Here is a 23,617-nt window from a genome sequence, read left to right as displayed (position 1 = left end):
TCCTCATCAGGGAATTTCAAATACAGATGAAAGACAGGAGAGATCGAAAAAGTGTTGCAAATTAAACTTTTTTCTTACTCTTTTGGTTCTTGTTCCCCCCCCCCCACACACACACACGCTTGCCATCTATGGTTCTCCCTTTTTGCTGCACTTATCTTTTCAGAAGGCAGAGGCCACTACTGGAAAAACCCACTACCGACCTTTCAAGCCTCAGTTTTTTATGAGTTATAAACTACATATATAAAATAGCCTTCAGATCAAAAGATTGTTTACACAATACTTCAGTGGAAGCAGTTCAGATGCCGGTCATCAAGTGAGGCAACCAACTCTGAGTAGAGATACAACTCACTCAGAGCAGTTAAAGCTATTTTTTAAATTAAGCCTGTATAGAGCAGGTGCAGAGTTTGATTTGCTTTACTTGTTATGAACACCTTAATTATTAGTGTGGCGTAGTGGTTAGAGTGTTGGACTATGACCTGGGAGACCAGGGTTCGAATCCCCACAGAGTCATGAAGCTCACTTGGTGACCTGGGGCCAGTCACTGCCTCTCAGCCTCAGAGGAAGGCAATGGTAAACCATCTCTGAATACCGCTTACCATGAAAACCCTATTCATAGGGTTGCCATAAGTCAGAATCGACTTGAAGGCACTCCATTTCCATTTCAATTATTAGTCAATCTACTATTGAACAGATAAAGTTAGCAGCAGCCAAATATGCATGGAATACTACATCTGCCACTATGAAGGCACTTGATTTTTTTAATTTTTCCATCATATCTGGTATGCCCATATGTTAACATGGACACTATATGCATACCCAGTTCCTTGCTGGCACACAAAGGCAGACAGCTATCCTTGAAATCAGACATGGTTATTACAACCCTTCACAAGCCACGTTTATTCACTTGTCTTTAACCCACATTTCTGTTTCCTTATGGTGAGAACACAACACAAAAGTAGAAGGCTTCTGTTCACAAAAGCAAAGTTGCGAGTCAGCAATTCTACAAGAGAAAAAGAATCTGCTATTTTAGGCATCTCAACTCAAACTGGGTATACGCTAGCTTACATCCAAACAATTTAACAGTAACTTTACAGAAACTTGTGATAATTGGATAGTTTTATTGCAAATTCCATACAATAATCTTCAAAATCAGCAGGGTTTTATGTTTACTATGTAAAATCTCCATATAAATCAGCAAGACAACGGAGAGATTGCAAGCAGAAATTCTGTTAAAATTTATAATGACAAGATCTTTCTCTTATTAGATGTTAGGCATTCAAAACTGGGCAGCAGTTTGGTGTTTAATGACAGAAACCCTTTAACATGGTAGTCAGCAAACTACATCCTACAAAACAACATCTCAAAGCTTCCTTAGCTTGTGCATGGGCTTGCAAATAGGATTAGACCACCCTTCCAATTCTGCATCTTTCCACATTCAGTCTACTCCAATGGTGGAAAACATGTGACCTCCAGATGTTACAGGACTGCCTTCTCATATCAGCCCTGATCATTGTCATGTCAGAGCTGAAGGGAGTAGAATCCAACATTTGAGGGCCACATGTTCCCCACCACTGGTCCCCTATTTTTAGATGTCAAAAATCACATAATGACCTTGAGAAACTCATAAACAGAACCCAATCCAAGGATGGGATCTGTCTACCTCTCATCTGCTAGATCACTTCTCGTTTGTTCACGCCTTCTGAAGCTCTCTTACTCTTTCCCCAAAACTATTCATGCATTCTTCAAGCAGTTCCAATTAACCACTTCCTGCCTACATCTTGGGAAACACTGCACTTCTCATGTTATAGTACATGCAGGTACATGGTAAAAGCTGAGCTTTGACCCAACATGTGAGGCAGCTATATGTGGTTGTGGGGTGAGGAAAGACATGTATACTATAGGCATGTGCTAGGAAGCCACAAAGCAGCTCGAGACTCCTGAAATGCACATGCTCCACTGTATGTGTGTATTTCTTAAAGGCTACAGTTGGTTTTATATATCTTTTAAATTGTTTCCTCCCCTCACTAAATGAGTAAAGGTTGACCTAAAATTAGGACAGCTCTGAGTATTGGAAATTTACTTCCTTAACACAAGGAAAACATAATGTGCTTGTTGTCAACTCTGAAGAACTGACTGTGCAGTACTGGTTTTACCGGTTACCTTGCATTGCCCTGGGGTCCCTTCCACACTTCATACTGTATGTACTCTTTAACCCTATCCAATTGTTCTCCATGTAGAGAACCCAACTGTGGTGAACTGAATGGGGATTATATATTTGCAGGATATCTGAAGTCCCCCTTCATCACCACTGGCTACAAGCAGCTACATGAAATACGTATTTTGTAACCATCTTCTGGATTTCAGGATTGTGGGTTATCATACCTTTGGATTCTTTTGCTGTGGTGCAATTAGTATTTTGTTAGACATTTTCAGTAAGCACAGCCAGATATTTCAGAACATATTTATGCAAAATTGCATACTGTTTGCATTGCAACATTGTAAAGCCACATAAGATTTGGTCAATATTGTAAATTCTGTTGGCTATCAGACATAGACCTATTTTTTATAAAGTCTTTAAATGTTTGCATACCTATGAAACAGAAGAGGGAGGCAATGGTAAACCCCCTCTGAATACCGCTTACCATGAAAACCCTATTCATAGGGTAGCCATAAATCGGGACTGACTTGAAGGCAGTCCATGAAACAGAAATATATTCATTTAGATCTCGACTTCACTCATTTATTGGTATAAGTACATTTCCCCTAGTTTTATAAGGGAGAGTGTCCTACCTGCTTGCTTTAGCCAAACTCTGATTTAAGTTGTTCCCAATGAGCAGCATAACAAGTAGTGCACCAAGCACCTTCTTCTCTCATTACAGCCTCCCCTTTCCATCTGCTTGCCACAAGTTTGCCTGGGAAGCGACCAAGGTTCTGAACATTACTGTGTGGCATTTCACAGCTCATACTTAAGCAGCACTTGCATTATTCTGCTCTGCTAACAACTCTGTATCACACACTTTAAACACACTGCAACCTCCTGAACTTCTGCTTGATTAAATTTAAGACCATTAAAGTTCTGAAGCCACACAGAAATACTGGCTAGAACTGTTAGAAGAATGACCCAATTTATGCTGGAGCGTGTGTGCATGTATGCGTGCTATAACCTCTGGTGTGTGCATCTTCCTTTTAAGAGACTTGAAAAAGCTACTAAACTGTTCTGTAAGTTATTTGACTTTTCTATGGCTAGCAGAGAAATTGCAGGGTAAGAGTTGTGTATGGTTTGTTCTGCCATTAGAACTACTTCTGCCTTTCTAAAGCAATGCACACAAATCCAGTTCAGATCAATCCAGACTGCAGTGCTAAGGCCCAGGGCAATGAAGATGTTTGCTGCTTTTAAACATGATTTAAGCATCCTGCATCTGCGTTTTTCATTTTTAGCCATTTTAATCTGCATTTAATAATTTTCTTGTTCTTTTTTTGCTTTGTTTTATGTTAACACCTACTCTGGTGACGTTGTTTATAAGCTTGGAGAAGTGGGCTAAGAGTATCTTCAAGACATACTTTGTAAGACAACTGGGAAAATGTTAGTGGGTGGATAGATACAGGTACTGCACACTCAAGTGCAGCTATTTTCTTTAACTTCTCCTGTTTTTATACTTAGTTAGCCTCATATGCTCATCAACTCCAGGCAACCTGTGAAAAGTCAATTCCTACACTGGCACAAATTTGAACGCATGGCTAAGAGAACAAATATGAGAGGCAAATTCTCCTATACGCAGGAATTCCAGCCCACCACCACCACCTCCGGCCTCATCAGCCTTCAACATTAATTCAGGACAAATATCTTGGATATAATACCCCTACCACAGGAGGAAAATGCATTCTTGCCATAACATGATCCACTTCAAAAATGGCCTTCTCGTATATCCCAAGAATATATTATTCTGTATTAGAGAAATCAAATTTGTATTTCAAGACTGAGTTGAAGTCACATTTACGCAGAACATTCCCCGATTATCTTGCTCAGTCAGGAGGTTTGAAAACAGGCTTAAAGTGCAGGCAAATGGATCTCCATTCACCAGGCTTTTCTCATGTGTTAAACAAAATGATTAGTCATTTCTACATTTTACTATGTTCTTCCGCAAGAGTGAAACTAAAGCTACAAGTCACAGAACTTTAGGCACTGCATGAGCAACATATTACTTAAGTCTTGTGTTCATACAGCCTCCTCATTCTTGGAAGTCCCACTGTGGTAGTCACCTATGATCAGGTACATTACAGCCCACATCACATGTTAAGCAAGCAGGTTATATGGATTGGGACAAGTTAAGCATACTGAGAAAACTGCATTCAATTAGAAACACCTTCCCTGAACAGCTGATTGTCCATATCATATGAAAACACTCATAGTGCATACCTAAGAACAAGTCCACTGTAAAAGGAACACCATTGTGTTTTATTTCAGCCTTTGCTAACCGGGTGCCTTCCAGATATTTTGGACTACAACTCCAGTCAGCCCCATTCAGCAGAGTCATACTGGCTGTGGCTGATGGGAATTGTAATCCAAAACAGCCGGAAGGCACCAGGTTAGCAAAGGCTGTTTTATTTATATGTACAAGTCTTTGGGTAAAGGCACATTTTTGGTTTTGTTGGCTTCAGTGCGCCTCCACCCCCGTTTTCTGAATGCAGGGACACACAACACCAACCAAACTCTGGCCCTTTTTACTCCAAAACTTCAGAAGCTGCAACTCCGGGGTGGTTTACCTTGAAGTCAGCTTCAAACAGACTTTACACAGACTTCAAAACTGATTGGCCATTAACCCTGTCACCACTCTACGTGTGTCCAATTAAAACACTTTGCTGTAGACTCTGGCAGAACAGTGATTGGCCCAATGCTTTGCTGTGGGCAATCCTAACCAGCAGTGGGGGGGGGGAAGAGAGAGATTTGTCCAGCTGGGCAGCGTTATTTCAAAACACAGCCAGAGAAAACAGTCTGGCTGCTTTTGAAGCAAGTAGTGCATCTGCAGCCTTCTTTCCAGGATGAGGCACAGATGAAAAACAGTTGGGCATAAAGCAGGAAATCAGTGGCAAGCTAGCCCACCTCCAGCCAAGGGCAGTTTTTCCAACTTTTAAAGAAGAATTTCTACTTTAAAATGGAGAGGAAGACAAAAAGCATGCAGCAACTTACAACCAACCTCCACCACTGAGGTGGATGGGGTATACTGCACAAGACTACAAGTCCCAGTTTGCATGCATGTTTGTGAAGACCTTCAGTTTCAAAAGTAAGATTTCCCTTACAGGACTGCTCTTCAAGGACCACAAGTCTGTTGCATGGTGGCTTGGATCCTGGCCAGGACTTTTAGTCCCCTGCATATGAAGCTTTTTTCCGATTACAGTTTGTTCCTCACTCCTCATACTTAAATACCACACCAATACATTTTTAAAAGGATGATATCGGGAGCATCCACACTAGAGTCATTTATGATTGCACAATGTGCTGAAAGTAACCACAATAGTGCCACACCACCTTAAAATCCTTTTGTGCCTACTCCCATGGCAGAAGCAAGAAGTATACCAAGAGATCAACCATGTTTACTCAGGCACAAGGCACATTCAATGCAATGGGACTTGCTCCCTGGAAAGTGTACTAGGATTGCTGCAGTAGAAAGACAGCCCTGAAGGCATGCTGCTGCGCAGCAATGAACATGAAGGTGGGGAAATTGCTATTCCCAACCTAGAAAGGCAGAGGTGGGGAAGCAGGCTGGGTTCTTAGCATGCAAGTATTCCAGCTGTGAGTACTTGGCTTATGGAGCTAACAAGGGTAAGGCAAGCAAGGGGCTTCTGTTTTTTTCCACCAACCCCACATGGAAGATGCATATGGAGCCCGATAAGAGTTTCAGGCCAATCACCCACAATCACACAAAATCTTCCTGCAGCCAAAGTAATGGGTCATTCAGGTATCCTCTCAGCACAAGAAAAGAGGGTTAGGCAGAAGTCACAAACCTTTTAAATAAAACAGTATTCCTGAAGTATTTCATTAGCACATCACCTGACCACACTGGACTGTGATGAAACTGTGGCTAAGTGAATAAAAACTGACACAAATGAGGTCTCAAGAAATGGAAGGGCAACTCTTAAAACACAGACAGACCAGACCGGAGCCAATGTCATCTGGATACTGCATTAAGAAGAAAAGAAAAAAGCAAACAAAATAAAGCAATTTCACAGGGCAAGCATGAATGGATCCACTGAACGATCTCTTAAATGCTACATTTCCAAGAGGATTTTATGTTTCTGCAGTTGGGTGCACCAGTGGGAGGCAGGGGAGTCCCCACTATCCTCTGCAAACATTTAGGAGTTTTCTATCCCATAAACAAAAGGATCATACTATCATGCACCTTCCTTTGCAACAAGTGTAATGGAAACTGTGTAACAGGTCATTGTAAACAAGTGTAAAGTTATGAGTGTCAGGGCAAAAAAATAGTAATTTCACATATGCTGTCATGGGATCTGAACTAGTGGTGACTGACTAGGAACGAGTCCTTGGGGTTGTTGGAAGTGGGGCAAGAGCAACTCCTGTTTTGTTCTTTTGTTTAAGCTCCAGAAGGAATATAGGGCTAGGGTCCTCCAGATGGATAGGCTTTGTTTACCTTTTACCTGTGATGCTCAGACTGACTTCCTTCTGCCTAGACTGTGACGCCTTTAGGGAAGCTTACCTGCCCCTCCTCCTTCTGCCCTTTCCATTCCTTTGTTCTCCAGCTGACCAGGAGAGAGGAGACATCCCTTTGTCTCTGCTCTCTCCAAGCATGAGGCTGACTCCTACACCTGGGAGTTATGCCTCCAACTTAGCTAGTTAGTTAGAACTAGGTTTGCCTTTTCTATTTACAATGTATTTCTCTAAATAAAGTAGCTTTTCTTATTTTACTAAGTCTCAAGTCTCAACGATGCTGATGCAGGGTAAAAGCCTGCTTTCTTAGGCAAACGCACGCACACACTGGCACACTCCCATTTCAACATCTGCTGTTACTCTCTGCTGCTGTGGTGCTGCTTTTAAACAAAATTAAGTAACACAACTACACACAGCGCAACAGGGGTCACAGTGAAGTTCTAGACCTAGTGTGCAGCAGCAGTGAAAACAGCAAGTTCCATGCTAGGCATCATTAGGAAAGGTATTGAAAATAAAACTGTTGATATCATAATGTTGTTGTATAAATCTGTGGTGCAGCCGCATTTGGAATACTGTGTACATTGCTAGTCACCTCACCTCAAAAAGGATTTTGTAAAGTTGGAAAAGGTTCAGAAAAGGGCAACCAAAATGATCTAGGTGATGGAACAGCTCCGCTAGGAGGAAAGGTTGGAGCTTTTTCATTTAGAGAAAAGGCAAGTAGGAGAACATGATAAAAGTGTATAAAATTATGCATGGTGTGGAGAAAGTGGATAGAGAAAAGTTTTTCTGCCTCTCTATAGAACTCATGGACATCCAATGACGCTGAGTCTGGAAGACAGAAAACAGACAAAAGGAAGTATTTCACACAGTGCATAGTTCAAACTATAGAATTTGCTCCCACAGGAGGCAATGATGGACACCAACTTGTAAGGCTTTAAAGAGGATTAGACAAATTTATGAAGGATAAGGCATGACAGCTAGCAGAAGCTCACCACAGTAGGTACCCTGCCATCTCTCAGTGGGACGCTCATTCCACAGGCTGGGGACACCACAGAGGAAGCCCTCCTTCCAGTTGCTGCATTACAAACCCCTACAAGGCAAGGCGTATAACTAACTTTCTTATTTTATAGTAATGAAAAATACCCATATGCTCATGCCAAATAAACTTTTTGGGGTAGTCCAGATTTGAAGTTAGAAAGAAGCCTTTGTTGTAAAGGAAGTGATCGATTATGGGATTTATACATGAGAACAGCTGGAGGGTTCAGATGGAAATTATTTATCATTTTTACATTGCATATCACTTATCAGTGACTGCTGAATGGCAATATCTTCAATTACAACACCTGCTGATGTCTATTTACAGACCACCAGCTATGAGCACTTCAATGTCTCCTAAAGTATTAGAAGGAATTATTGGACCTTCTCAAAAAGCTAAATCCACGAGTGTTGTTTATAAGTGCTTATTGGACCTTTGTCAAGTAGATGCTCAGGAACTTAGAGTGTTGTGGGATAGGGAATTAGAATGTGCTGTACAACCTAAGCAATGGAAAATTGCTTTAGAATCTATAAAGAACATTTCTCTAGATCTGAAATTGAGATTGATCCGCAAAAAATTGATGCTTCAGGTATATTGAACTCCACAATGTCTGCATAGGAAGGCACTGTCTAATGCAGCTAGATGCTGCACTGTAATGCTGAACAGGCCTTGTTGAGGCACATGGTGTGGGCATTTCTAGCAATATATTTGTTTTGGTCTGAAATTGTTGTCCCTATTGATTTTGCATTAGTAAAATCCTTGATATTTAAAAGTGTTCATGTACTTTTAAACTATATTCCTATAGTATGGGAATTAAAGGCAGGACAACAAAAGTGGATTTCACAAACCCTTATGATTGCCAAGAGACTTATACTTCATGCTCAGAAGGATAAACACCCACCATTCATTACACAGTGGACTGAGGACCTTACCACCCTTGTTGCATTTGAACAATTTTCACAAAAATCAACCTCATGTGGATACCTATTTGGACATCTGGAGTGCTTATATCGACTTATATACTTAATTTAGATGGAAATACTCATGGCGATTGTGTTCTCAATGTGAGATGACAGTGCTTATTTTTATTGGGTCTTTTTCTTTGTTAAGTTTGATGTTTAATAATAATGATGAAGAAAAATACAGTTACAGATAACATAATAAAATAAAAACTATAAAAACAAAATATTAGCCTGACAAATGTGAAAGTTAATTAACACAATATAAATACACAAAAGCTTTCTATTGTCCATAAATTCTTCCTAAATACTCAGCATTAAACCCACTGAAGATATTTTTATAGTGTTCCTAAATGTAGATGGAAATGCTTTCATTGTTACACCAATACATTTCAATAAACCAATTAGATAGTCTACCTTCATGCACCGTCTTTGTAATAATTATACTGTTTGCTAATTCCCAGACCCTCAAAATTGACTCTAATACAACAGTTGTTGCTTTTCCCCTTTAAAAAAATTGTCATATGTGCCACGGTTAATAAATGAACATTCCTATATCCAATGACAATACCTGTTTACACATAGCCAACCTACAAGACTAATTCACATTCAGAAAAGCCATACTCTGTTGCAAGATGGATTTCATTTACTATGGCAGTGCATAAGGCTTAAATTTTCAGGCAGAACCAAAATATGAGACATATCAGCACGGCTCATGTTTGACACCTTCAGCATATTATTTGTTCTCGTGTCTACCCTGTTAAGCTTTAAGGACTTAAATACCAGCAGACGATAAATACGCAAAAGGTTTCTTTAAGATTTGTACTTAGGGCTCATTGGGGAACGTGTTGCCACATCCATTTCCAAGCCTAATGCTATCTCACATCCCAAGTAGGTTTCCCAACTGTTTTGGCATGCCTTTCTAGATTACTGTTTTAGTTTTGTCCTATTGACAGCACCAAGTACTTCTTGAAGAATAGCCAATACAATTCTGTACCAAGGCTACTCTCATATGCCAGCAGCAGCACCATACAAACATTGAAACAGTCTCATCTTACTCCTGATTCCTGTAATTGAGGACTACCAATTGAAGTCTCTACCTCAGCCAATACCTTTGTCATTGGTTTCCACCTGAAAATATTTTTGAACCACCCAACCTTGATTTTATGTACAAGAGTCATTCACCTATTTGCTTCAAAGACCTAATTTTCTTTTCAAAAAACTAAACTAGAATTATCTTGCCTGTCCCCAAACATATCAATACTTATATGGGTTGCAAAGACAGATTTGAAGAGTTAAGGAGAATGACTATCACATGCTCAAGCTGAAGTGTCACACCCTTTTACTAAAGGACAAGCTTTATTAAGAACTCATACATTTGGTCAGGGCTGTGGAGTCGGAAGCAATTTTGGGTGGAGTCGGTAGAAATGTACTGACTCCAATTCCAGCTTCAAAATAAATTTTGATTGACAATTTTTTTAAAATATAAATTCAAAATGTCAAAGCTTCCCATGAAGTCAGCTGTAGTTCAGCATTTCACTATAACTCAAGATGGAAAACATTTTGCGTGTCAGTGTATGACACAGGACCCAGATGAAGACAAATGCTGTGATGCCAAGATCAGCGCATATTCAGGCAGCAATAAAAATGCTCCTACGAGAGCTTCCAATTTAAAAAGACATTTACAGCCCTTTCCAGGGCTGTGGAGTCGGAAGCAATTTTGGGTGGAGTCGGGAGTCAGACAGTAGAAAAATAGCGGAGTCGGAGTCGAACTCTACAGCCCTGCATTTGGTTCATGACTCCATTTGACAATGGGAACTCATCCATAAGAACATTTTGAACTTTTTATTGACAATCTATTTGTGCCCCAAATACTAAACAGATTTACTGCTGCAAAACATTTATGCTGTAATCAGCAGAGGACAATTTATAATAATTTTAATGCAGAATAGGCACATTTAAGATTGCAGCCACAGTTCTTTTAAGCGAGTTGTCAGAGGAGTGGTTAAGAGATTATCACAGTGTAGTGTTTTGTGCCTTTTAAAACCTGAAGTGAAAAGGAACATTTTCAGTTTGAGACTACTGGAAAATAGTGTGGTCTCATTTATCTTCATTAGGAAAGGTAAGTCTACTGCTATTTCGTACCATTTACATTTTATAGGAAATCTTTGCTCAGCCACTACTATTAGCCGCTCAATCACTTCCCATTAGCCTATGATGAATACTTACTTTGGAAAAGCAACTTCTGTATTCAGACACCACACATTCAGCCTTCCAAATAGTGGAGCAGCAGCCTCCTATCCTACCTACAACTTTCCCACAGCCTGACTTTCTTCTGTTTTGCATTGCTGCTTACATACCTATGGCAGGACAATTCCCTTCCCTGCAGGGGTTCTCCTAACTCTTAAAAGGCACGCTAGTGGTTGTATGTATTGTTGCACCTTTGCCTTTAGAAGCATACATTGCTACATTTCTCTCCCTGGTACAATGCTATACCTGTTTCATGTTAATTCAACAGCTAGCAAAGGTAGACAAGCTAGCCACATGTGTCCTTTGCTAGCCAGAAGAGATATGGTGGGAGAGGAGGAAGAGGATAGGCAAATTTATGCAGGTACAATTTCCCATTCCCCTGTACCTTGAACTATCTGAGTGACAAACTGCACCTCTGAATACTCCCCTCTGGCTACCAGAAGCAGAGGACTAAGGGAACCCTTTTTACCATCGTGCTGTATTAGAAACCTTTGCTGTAGTATGCGGCCAAGGAAAGATCTGTACAGAACTGGCCGACTATTTGGATGTAGTTTTTGAAGCCTATATATTTAATGCATATTCCACATGTTGATTGCTACAGAAGTATTAATAATGCTTTCCCAGGACTGAGAGAACACATCTACTATATAGAAGCAAGTAACTCAAAGGAACAGAGCATGGAAGCGCTCAACAGCAAAAAAACCCAAAAAATTATGGTTCAAAGTCCACAGACCATGTAGATTAATGTTTTGCCTTCTATGCATACACACTAGTATAACAGCTAAAATCCCTACCGCAAAATCTAATTCTGGGACGTTTATAGGAATGTATACCTTTTATACGTCTGTTTTAATAATTATTCACTTCCCAGCATAGAGACACATTTACCTGAAATGAAGGCCGTAACCCTATACTTCATTACCTGGGATGAAATCCAACTGAGTTCAGTGGAGCTTGCTTTTGAGTAGACATGGGCAGAATTATACTGAAAATCTCACTTACTTCAATGAAGTCAGCTTCTAAATGCTTCTTTCACCTTCCAGACCTCCTTGTCCCTAATGTGTTAACATTTCAAGATATTGGGTACTACAGATTGCCACGGAAAACAAAACCAAAGTGGTTGAACTGAACAAACACTGGCTACGCAATCATACTCAAAGAGTACTTATCAATAGTTCCTTCTCAAAGGGGGGGGTAACGGGGGAGGTAACAAGCGGAGTACTACAGGGCTTAGTCCTGGGCCTAGTGCTGTTCAACATTTTTATTAATGACTTGGATGAGGAGGTGCAGGGAATGCTTTTAAAATTTGCAGATGATACAAAATTGGGAGGGATAGCTAGTTCCCTGGAGGACAGAAACTAATTCAAAGTGATCTCGATAGGTTGGAGCATTGGGCTGAAAACAGAATGAAATTTAACAGGGATAAATGCAAAGTTCTACACCCAGGAAAAATAAACCAAATGCACACTTATAAGATGGGGGACACCTGGCTCAGCAATACTACATGCGAGAAGGATCTTGGGATTGTTGTTGATTACAAGCTGAATATGAGCCAACAGTGCGATGTGGCTGCAAAAAAAGGAAAATGCTATTTTAGGATGCATTAACAAAAGTATAGTTTCCAAATCATGTGATGTAATAGTTCTCCTCTATTTGGCACTGGTTAGGACTCAACTTGGGAACTGTGTCCAGTTCTGCAGACAAATTAATAGGTTCAGAGGAGGACAACAAGGATGATCAGGAGATTGGAAACAAAGCCCAATGAGGAGAGACTGAAAGAACTGGGCATGTTTAGCCTTGGAAAGAGAAGGTTAACGGGAGATATGAAAGCACTGTTCAAGTACTTGAAAGGTTGCCACATAGAGGAGGGCCAGAATCTCTTCTCGATCATCCCAGAGCTCAAGTTACAGGAAGCCAGACTTCAGCTGAAAATCAGGAAAAACTTCTTGTTAGAGCAGTACGACAATGGAACAAATTACCTAGGGAGACGGTGGGCTTTCCAACACTGGAGTCACTCAAGAGGCAGCCACCTGTCAAGTATGCTTTAAGTTGTATTCCTGCACTGAGCAGAGGGTTAGACTTGATGGCCTTATAGGTCCCATCCAACTCTATGATTCTATGAACCTAGGACCATATAATACTTAGTTCCTAATTTTAAAGAGATGGCAATTCAAGTATGTTGGAACCATATGCTGACAAGCATTCACATGTGGAACAATATTATTCTGGGTAAAGTTGTGCTAGCAATAGTTTGGAATGTTTAAATTTTGAAATATGTGATCATGCACATATATTCAGAAACACAGACATTATATTTTCTCAAGATCAGAGTCTAGTTAAGGGCTCATCCCTTTGCAGGAGAAGTTCTATAGCACACTGGCATTCATGGAGCCTCTACCTTTAACCTCCTTTGCTCCCTCTTAGAACAAACTCAGCTGGTGAGTGCTGGCATGAATCCAAGTGGAAAAATAAAAAAGGAGGTATCAGCATGCTCAGGGGAACTCCAAGCTTTGTACAAGTTTGTTAACGTATTGGGGAAGAGAATGGAATGAAGTATCCTGTAAGGAGACATGGCTGGCTAACGGGAACATCAAAGTGGAACACTCCAACTATTCAATTAATCATGATATTTTTGTCATGATGTGCCAGAATCACCACCCACCAAACAGGCTTTTAAATTGTACAAATGAGATTGTTTATTCTTTTTATTAATTTTCTTCATCAATAAACAACAACATTAACAAAACATGCACATGGATTTTTGAATGGTTAACTATTTCAGTTTTCAGATCAATTGTAAAGTTCTTTAAAATAAAATTTAGGCAATTTCAACCAAGTCAACATGAGAAACTTAAAATATTGGGTGGTGCAGTTAACTCAGTCTCCTTCACCTTTGTCTTCCTTGTTTATTGTCTGGAAAAGACAATAAACAAGCTTTCCTGCTTTTTCAGTTTCCAATTGTTTAATTTATTTCTAAAGCAGTCCAAAGGAAGAAAAAAAGTCTGTCACAAGGACCACTTCTAGGCTACAGCAGAATGGGAACAGTCTCAGCAACAGAAATACTACTATCAAAGAACTATTCTTTTTTTAAATAAGTTTATATGCAGTGCTAAAAACTTTGTTAAGTTAGTCAAATCAAATCAAATCAAACGTTTATTGCACTGTAGCCATAGGCCATTGCATAGCATACAAAATATCACAACCATTACAATAACATATCAGGTGCAAAAGATTAAATTATCAGGAATCAGATGTTTGTTTTGTAGTTTTAACATACTGAGCTCTAATATGTTTTGCGGCAAGAGCAAAATTAGTAACCGCTATTGTAATCTCTTTGTGGTTGTCTGCCAGCAAATCTGTGATTAAAATATCTGGTGAAAGGCCCTCTCTGGGCTTTATAAAAATCTCTAAAAATTTCTTTCTCGGATTTAAATAAAATGGACAATTTAATATATAATGGACAAGATCTTCAACCTCCTTACAACCGCAAATAAAAAACATTGCTCCCTCGGAATCCCATTATATATGCCCTCTAGGACAGATGTAGGCATTGATTGAAACCTAATTTCCGTAAAGGCTTTGCGCTTCAACGGGTTTTGTAAGGTGGTAAAATAAGCAGCTGTAAGAAATTTAGGTTTAAAAAGTGGAAACCATCTCGAATACGGGGATGACAGAATATATAACCTGTCTTGAATCTCATCAAAGTTAAAAACCCAATTGCGAAGTTCCGTTGGCATAAAAAATTTAAGATCACACGAGAGCTTATAATAATCAATTAATGTTTTTGTTGTTTCTGCCCATCCCCCTTTTTGTAATTGTACCTGCCAACAGTCTTTGACAATTGAGTGGTCACCCAAAAGTAGTATTTTCCTCCAAAATCGCAAAATTGCTAGGTCAATTTTAGCCCTCAAGGAATGGATTCCCATTTCCATCCTTACATGAGCTGAGGGCGTACCTTTTGGGAGACCCAGAATTTGTTTCAGGAATACATTTTGAATGGTTTCTATAGAAGGCTTTAGCAAGTGGCCCCATATTTCTGCTCCATAAAGTAATTTCGTCAATACTTTAGCTTTATAGACTTTTATCATTGGAGCAATTTGCTGTCCTCCTCTGGTGTAAAAGAATTTTTTTAGTTGACCTAATATTCTAACACTGGCTAGTTTTATTTCTTCTAATTGTGGTTTCCAGGTGAGAGTTGACGAAAAGGTTATCCCAAGATATTTAAAGGACTGGACTTGTTGCAAACGGATTCCATTCGGTGTCCAGACACTTTTGGCTTCCTGTATTTTCCGCAAATCATGATTTTCCATTTTGCATGGTTTATCTGGAGGTGTTGACTACCACAAAAATCTTCTAACCTGGCTAACATTCTTTTTAATCCTATTTTATTTAGAGAAAAAAGTACTAGGTCGTCCGCGTATAATAAAACTGAATTTTTTTTCCCCATTATAGAAGGCGGGAAAAAATTTAAAGATGAAAGGGGCCGGAACTATATCATTAATAAAATAGTTAAAAAGAAAAGGAGCCAATAAGCACCCTTGTTTCACCCCTTTCCCAGTGAAAATATTTGCTGACAGGGCGCCATTTCTCCCTAATCGTACCCTTACCGTGTTTGCATGGTATAAAGATTTGATAAGCCAAAACAAACGCCTGTCAATATTTGATTTTTCTAGTTTATCCCATAGCAACTCCCTGTCTACCAAATCAAAAGCCGCTGCAAAGTCAATAAATGCTATATATAGCGATGGAATTACTCTCTTTACAGCATTATTTATAAGATTCACTTTTACAGGCTAGAATATGAAGCTGAGCAACTTGCCTGATGCCACCCAGGTTAAAGCACACTAGCAAAGCTCAAATGTTGCTGTAAGCAATCTGGTCCTCTGAAAAATATCTCTGGAGAGCGAGCCTGCCTACCCATAAACCAAAATTCAAAGTTGCTTTGTAATTGCATCCATTCAGCCAACTTAAAGTTCAGGAGAGCAAAAGGTTTGCAGTAATTACCCTGTAAATGATTTTTAAGAAGTAGTTTTTAGCAGTTGGCCCCTAACTCACCCATTCTATGACAAATAGCTGCTGAGTTCCAAAATGGTTGTGCCCAGCCACAAGTGGGAGGAGGCAGTCTGGGAGCAGAATGCTGATCCTATAACTGGAAGACTGTCAACTTGGCAAAATAAAAAGAAATCCTCCTTGTGTTGAACTGCTATATAAAGCAGTTTGTAATCCTAAACAGTAAAGCAAAATGGAAGCTGGCAAGTGTCTAAAGGAAAAGAGGAACCAAATAGACTATTTCAATGAATTTTGCAGAAATGAGAAGTCTGTGTCTCTTTCAAAAGATCACATTTGTTCAGGATAGTAATGCAGCTGAAGAAATACCACATCAAAAGCTCCCTGCAACTTACAGTTGCCAGAACTTTGTCTAAAAGAAAAAGCAGAAGCTTTTATTGAACAGTACAATAACGGCCATAAATCAGAATGGATGGCTCTCGTTTTCAAAACCCAGTTTTCAGAACAGATCACTAAAACTCTGGAATTCTGTGAAAAGCACACTAAACATTCTCTAGTTAAGCTCTTATCAAGAACCTCTAGTTAAGTTGTTATTAAGAACCAGAAAACTAGATTAGCAACATCTTCCCCATCCCATTTCCACAGCTGCCTAGCATGCAAATATTCAACAGGTGAAGCTTTCCCATCACTATAAATGCTACAAAAATTTAACCTCTTGAAATTCTGCCTGTCATACAGTATAGGAACAGCTATGCAAGAATAAGTTTTTAATTAAGAAAAAGCTAAAGCAGCTTTTATGATAATATCTCTGCCCATGTTTTAACAGTTCATGAAAAGGCCGATTAGGGCTTAGTGCCTCTGCTTGAGTGCCCCCTCCCCAATTTAATTTCTGTGTATGAAAAAAGGTACATACCATACATGGAACACCCATTTATATTTTGATCCAAATCTATATAGCATCAAAGCTGCTAGCTGCATCTAGTCACATAACAGACATGCGTATTCTTTCCAACACAGTGCTGTACAAGTACATTTTAATGGCTCTTCATCTAAACTTTAGGAAGCTCCCCATCTCTGGTCTAAGGGTCTTCCATTATTATTCTTAAAAAAAAACACCTCGAAGGAGCCAGAGTGGTATATACGAGTTCTACTTACCTTATTTATCCTCAGTCATACCAACCCTGTAAGGTGGGTTAAGACTCAGAGAGCAAGTTGCTAGCCTAAAGATATCCAGTGAGCTTCATTACTGAGCAGAAATATGAACGGCACATCTCCCAAGACCAGCATTAATCTATCCATTACATCACACTGACTTTCCTTTCCGGAACACAAAACAACAAAGCAAGTTTCTAGAAGAACGTGGAAAGAGATAACACGAGATGGGAGCATATGCAGAGAGCCTTTTCCGCACAAGAGCGATAATCACAGCCAACTCACAGAAGTCACACAGGGGAAATGACTGCGAAGCGGTTCTGTTTTTGCACAAAGATTAACCAGGTTGCCTGCACCCCAGTCCAGCTCCTCTCGTCTCCTCACCTGCGATGTCCCACAGCTGGAGCCTCACCAGGGTCCTGCTATCCCAGTTGAGCACTTTCAAGGCGAAGTCCACGCCGATGGTAGCCCGGTAATTCTGAGAGAAGAGCTGGTGGACGTAGCGCTTGATTATACTCGTTTTGCCAACGCCCAGCTCACCGATGACTAGTACCTTGAACAGATGCTCCCGACTTTCAGACAGCCCGCTGCCGCCACCTCTCTCCCCTCCAGCCATTCTCGCGCTGCCTTGCTGCTTTCTCTTCGTAACTTCCCAGCACTCGGAGGAGCCAGACCAGGCAGGGACGAGAAACAGAAGGTAACCACCTCCTACCTTCACTACCACCCCCGTGATGCCGCAGCAGCTCTAGGAACTTTCTTTATCCAGCCCCTGCCCTTCGGCGTGAAGGTAACTCTTTTTACAGACAGACACTGAGGACCGGGGGAGGGGGGGAGGGAACCACCTGACTGGAGTCACAGGACGCGGAAACCCCTGCAAGTTATAAAACTCTATAGAGGGGCGGAGGGAGCGAAGACGAAGAAGGAAGAACAGCAGTCGCTGGCAAAACCCCTCCCCCTTTTCCTATTTCTCTTCCGTGCCTGTCTCCGCCCAATACTTTAAATCTCAGCAACAGAAATACTACTATCAAAGAACTATTCTTTTTTTAAATAAGTTTATATGCAGTGCTAAAAACTTTGTTAAGTTAGTCATTCTGATTCACTGTTACAGGCTAGAATATGAAGCTGAGCAACTTGCCTGATGCCACCCAGGTTAAAGCACACTGGCAAAGCTCAAATGTTGCTGTAAGCAATCTGGTCCTCTGAAAAATATTTCTGGAGAGCGAGCCTGCCTACCCATAAACCAAAATTCAAAGTTGCTTTGTAATTGCATCCATTCAGCCAACTAAAAGTTCAGGAGAGCAAACTGTTTGCAGTAATTACCCTGTAAATGATTTTTAAGAAGTAGTTTTTAGCAGTTGGCCCCTAACTCACCCATTCTATGACAAATAGCTGCTGAGTTCCAAAATGGTTGTGCCCAGCCACAAGTGGGAGGAGGCAGTCTGGGAGCAGAATGCTGATCCTATAACTGGAAGACTGTCAACTTGGCAAAATAAAAAGAAATCCTCCTTGTGTTGAACTGCTATATAAAGCAGTTTGTAATCCTAAACAGTAAAGCAAAATGGAAGCTGGCAAGTGTCTAAAGGAAAAGAGGAACCAAATAGACTATTTCAATGAATTTTGCAGAAATGAGAAGTCTGTGTCTCTTTCAAAAGATCACATTTGTTCAGGATAGTAATGCAGCTGAAGAAATACCACATCAAAAGCTCCCTGCAACTTACAGTTGCCAGAACTTTGTCTAAAAGAAAAAGCAGAAGCTTTTATTGAACAGTACAATAACGGCCATGAATCAGAATGGATGGCTCTCGTTTTCAAAACCCAGTTTTCAGAACAGATCACTAAAACTCTGGAATTCTGTGAAAAGCACACTAAACATTTTCTAGTTAAGCTGTTATCAAGAACCTCTAGTTAAGTTGTTATTAAGAACCAGAAAACTAGATTAGCAACATCTTCCCCATCCCATTTCCACAGCTGCCTAGCATGCAAATATTCAACAGGTGAAGCTTTCCCATCACTATAAATGCTACAAAAATTTAACCTCTTGAAATTCTGCCTGTCATACAGTATAGGAACAGCTATGCAAGAATAAGTTTTTAATTAAGAAAAAGCTAAAGCAGCTTTTATGATAATATCTCTGCCCATGTTTTAACAGTTCATGAAAAGGCCGATTAGGGCTTGGTGCCTCTGCTTGAGTGCCCCCTCCCCAATTTAATTTCTGTGTATGAAAAAAGGTACATACCATACATGGAACACCCATTTATATTTTGATCCAAATCTATATAGCATCAAAGCTGCTAGCTGCATCTAGTCACATAACAGACATGCGTATTCTTTCCAACACAGTGCTGTACAAGTACATTTTAATGGCTCTTCATCTAAACTTTAGGAAGCTCCCCATCTCTGGTCTAAGGGTCTTCCATTATTATTCTTAAAAAAAAACACCTCGAAGGAGCCAGAGTGGTATATACGAGTTCTACTTACCTTATTTATCCTCAGTCATACCAACCCTGTAAGGTGGGTTAAGACTCAGAGAGCAAGTTGCTAGCCTAAAGATATCCAGTGAGCTTCATTACTGAGCAGAAATATGAACGGCACATCTCCCAAGACCAGCATTAATCTATCCATTACATCACACTGACTTTCCTTTCCGGAACACAAAACAACAAAGCAAGTTTCTAGAAGAACGTGGAAAGAGATAACACGAGATGGGAGCATATGCAGAGAGCCTTTTCCGCACAAGAGCGATAATCACAGCCAACTCACAGAAGTCACACGGGGGAAATCCATTTCAATCGGGCTTTAGGCCCGGTTTTGGCACTGAGACAGCCTTGGTCGCCCTGTATGATGACCTGTGTCGGGAGAGAGACAGAGGGAGTGTAACTCTGTTGATTCTCCTTGACCTCTCAGCGGCTTTTGATACCATCGACCATGGTATTCTTCTGGAGAGACTGGCGGAGTTGGGAGTCGGAGGTACTGCTTGACAGTGGTTCTGCTCCTACTTGGTGGGCCGTCTCCAGAAGGTAGTGCTTGGGGAACATTGCTCAACACCGTGGGTTCTCCAATGTGGAGTCCCGCAGGGGTCAGTTCTGTCTCCCATGCTTTTCAACATCTACATGAAGCCATTGGGTGCAGTCATCAGGAGATTTGGAGTGCGTTGTCATCAGTACGCTGATGACACGCAGCTCTACTTCTCCTTTTCATCTTCTTCAGGTGAGGCCGTCGATGTGCTGAACCGTTGCCTGGCCGCGACAGTGGACTGGATGGGAGCTAACAAACTGAGGCTCAATCCTGACAAGACTGAGATACTGTTGGTGGATGGTTTCTCTAATCGGATGATGGATATATACCCTGTCCTGGATGGGGTTACACTCACCCTAAAGGAGCAGGTTTGTAGCTTGGGAGTCGTTCTAGACTCTTCCCTTTTACTTGAGGCTCAAGTAGCCTCGGTGGCTTGGAATGCGTTCTACCAACTCCGGTTGGTAGCCCAGCTACGCCCGTATCTGAGTAAGGAGGACCTTACATCAGTTGTACATGCTCTGGTAACCTCACGTTTGGATTACTGCAATGCGCTCTACGTTGGGCTGCCTCTGAAGACAGTCCGGAAGCCACAGCTAGTGCAAAATGCGGCGGCCAGACTGTTGACAAGGACCAAACGGTCCGAGCATATAACACCTGTTCTGGCCCGCTTGCACTGGCTACCAATATGCTTCCGGGACAGATTCAAAGTGCTGGTATTGACTTATTAAGCCCTGTACGGCGCAGGACCATGATACTTGTCGGAACGCCTCTCCCGCTATGAACCGGCCCGTACACTACGTTCTGCTACGAAGGCCCTCCTCCGGGTTCCAACTCACACTGAGGCCTGGAGGGTTGTGACAAGATCTAGGGCCTTCTCAGTGGTGGCCCCCGAATTGTGGAATAGTCTCCCCGAGGAGGTCCGCTTGGCGCCGACATTGTCATCTTTTCGGCGCCAAGTTAAAACCTTCCTCTTTCCCAAAGCATTTTAACTGTATTTTTTAACTTAATATAACTTAATTGGATTTTTGCACTGTATTGTTTTTCTTATTGTATTTATTGTATTTTTCTGCTGTTCACTGCCCAGAGAGCTATCGCTAGTCGGACGGGATATAAGCCTAATAAATACATAAAAATAAATAAAATAAATGACTGCGAAGCGGTTCTGTTTTTGCACAAAGATTAACCAGGTTGCCTGCACCCCAGTCCAGCTCCTCTCGTCTCCTCACCTGCGATGTCCCACAGCTGGAGCCTCACCAGGATCCTGCTGTCCCAGTTGAGCACTTTCAAGGCGAAATCCATGCCGATGGTAGCCCGGTAATTCTGAGAGAAGAGCTGGTGGACATAGCGCTTGGTTATACTCGTTTTGCCCACGCCCAGCTCACCAATGACTAGTACCTTGAACAGATGCTCCCGACTTTCAGACAGCCCGCTGCCGCCACCTCTCTCCCCTCCAGCCATTCTCACGCTGCCTTGCTTCTTTCTCTTCGTAACTTCCCAGCACTCGGAGGAGCCAGACCAGGCAGGGACGAGAAACAGAAGGTAACCACCTCCTACCTTCACTACCACCCCCGTGGTGCCGCAGCAGCTCTAGGAACTTTCTTTGTCCAGCCCCTTCGGCGTGAAGATAACTCTTATTACAGACAGACACTGAGGACCGGGGGGGGGGAGGGAACCACCTGACTGGAGTCACAGGACGCGGAAACCCCTGCAAGTTATAAAACTCCATAGAGGGGGCGGAGGGAGCGAAGACGAAGAAGGAAGAACAGCAGCCACTGGCCAAACCCCTCCCCCTTTTCCTATTTCTCTTCCGTGCCTCTCTCCGCCCAATACTTTAAATTACTCCAAAGGTGCAGAAGGGGCTGGGTAGCGCTGGGTCTCTCGCTGCTTACCGGGCTAGTTAGGTGAGGTGGTAATCCTAACCCCATTTGTCGGCAAGTAAGCCCCATTGAATAAAATTTACTTCTCAATAGACCATAGTTAAGCTTGTGCTGTTAGTCTCGCTGAAGGTATTGTTATGGGTTTGGAGGGTTGAGATAGATGATTTCTATGAGTCCCCTTTCCAGCCTCTGATTTGGCTGCCTGCACCATGGCTTTAGGATGCCTCCTGTAAGCCTGATGGAAAAGCACGATCTATTGGACTGCTGATGCTTTGAACCCCTCCATCTTAAGCTCAGGTTGGCAGGTGTGTAAATAAATAAGCCATATTTTGTGAAGACATCACAGTCTCTGCTGGCCTTCTTTCCAAAGAAACCAAACCCTGGGCAAGCACAGGGACCCCTGGTGATCTCTTACCGCTCGGAGATTAGAGTGGTGTGCAACAGTGTCACAGAGCATGTTTGTGAGGGTGGCCACGTGGAAAAGAGGCATGGCACGTCCTCCACCTTTAATAGCTGTGCAGAAGAGGGAATTGCTACACAACCGCATGACAGTGGCGTCACTAGGGGGGTGCGGGGGGTGCGAACCGCACCAGGTGACACCATCAGAGGGGGGTAACTCTCAGCTTTAATTTTTTAAAAAATTAAGTTTCTAGGTGTTCCGGTTCTCGAGATATACATAAAAACATCAGCCGCCCCCCAGTGGTGTCACTAGTGGTGTGCGCGGGGTACGGACCACACCAGGTGACACCATCAGAGGGGGGTGATTCTCAGCTTTAATTTTAAAAAAGATAAGTTTCTAGGTGGTCCGGTTCTCGAGATATACATAAAAACGTCAGCCACCCCCGTTAAATCTTTTTTTAAACTACTGTATAGCACTTTGTAGCTTTAACCCCGCCTGTTCAGGATTGCAGCCAATCAGTGAAGTGTTTGGTTGACCTGTGGCAGTATCTAGTAAACCTCATTGCAAGGCCAGAAAATGGTGGTTTCCCTGTAGGCTTCTGTACAGTGCAAAGTTTCCAAAAAGACAAGGAACGAGTTAAAGCTGCACAGTTGCTCAAGGACAGCTCCAAGGAGGGGGGCTGCAGATGGCACAGAACTGAAAGTGTATAAAAACCTTGAGAGAGCATACGTGCGTGTGGGGGAAGTCAGTTATGTTTAGTGAGAGAAAGAATCTGTATTGCAAAGTAGCTTTAGTCTTCAGGATCAGTAAAGATCCGTCTTTACATGAAAAGCTGTTGTTGTCTTTATTCAACGTTCGTGGGCATCAAGACTGGGTACATCGGGCATCTCTAAGGGCATATCGCTTCTACATTCACCGCTACTCAACATTCCCCCCCCCGTTTATCTGAAAATCTCATAAATTGGGTAAGTATATACATTTCAGTTTTTTCCCCTCTTGTGTGTAGGAGTCAGATCCTGGGCAGTGTTTTCAAAACCTTCCCAATACTTGCTTTTGTGGGGGTAAAAGCATTGATAATCCCATATCTCCAGAGTAAATCCCACTGAATTCAATAGGATTTACTTTTGAGTAGACATGGTTATGAATGTGCTGAAAATCAATGGGACTTTGGAGTGAATGTAAAAAAGAATTGTGTTTGTGTTGTCTTTCTGTCCCTCCCTCTTCCAGTCCTATTTTAAAGAAAGTAGGCAGGGC

General features: G+C 41.5%; 1 protein-coding gene across 1 annotated transcript in view; it reads right to left on the bottom strand.

Moving 5' to 3' along the window:
- RAB32 (RAB32, member RAS oncogene family) overlaps positions 1-18,028 on the bottom strand; it is a 33,948-nt gene extending 15,920 nt beyond the window's left edge. Inside the window, exon 1 of the mRNA XM_061624057.1 lies at positions 17,456-18,028. Within this exon, the coding sequence (XP_061480041.1) occupies positions 17,456-17,687 (232 nt within the window). The 5' untranslated portion in view covers positions 17,688-18,028. The remainder of the gene's footprint in view (positions 1-17,455) is intronic.
- Between the last annotated feature and the right edge of the window lie 5,589 nt (positions 18,029-23,617).

The sequence above is a fragment of the Rhineura floridana genome, chromosome 4, assembly GCF_030035675.1.
Source record: "Rhineura floridana isolate rRhiFlo1 chromosome 4, rRhiFlo1.hap2, whole genome shotgun sequence".
Taxonomy (NCBI): domain Eukaryota; kingdom Metazoa; phylum Chordata; class Lepidosauria; order Squamata; family Rhineuridae; genus Rhineura; species Rhineura floridana.
Note: the sequence above shows the minus strand (reverse complement) of the source record. Positions and strands in the feature narration are given on the sequence as shown.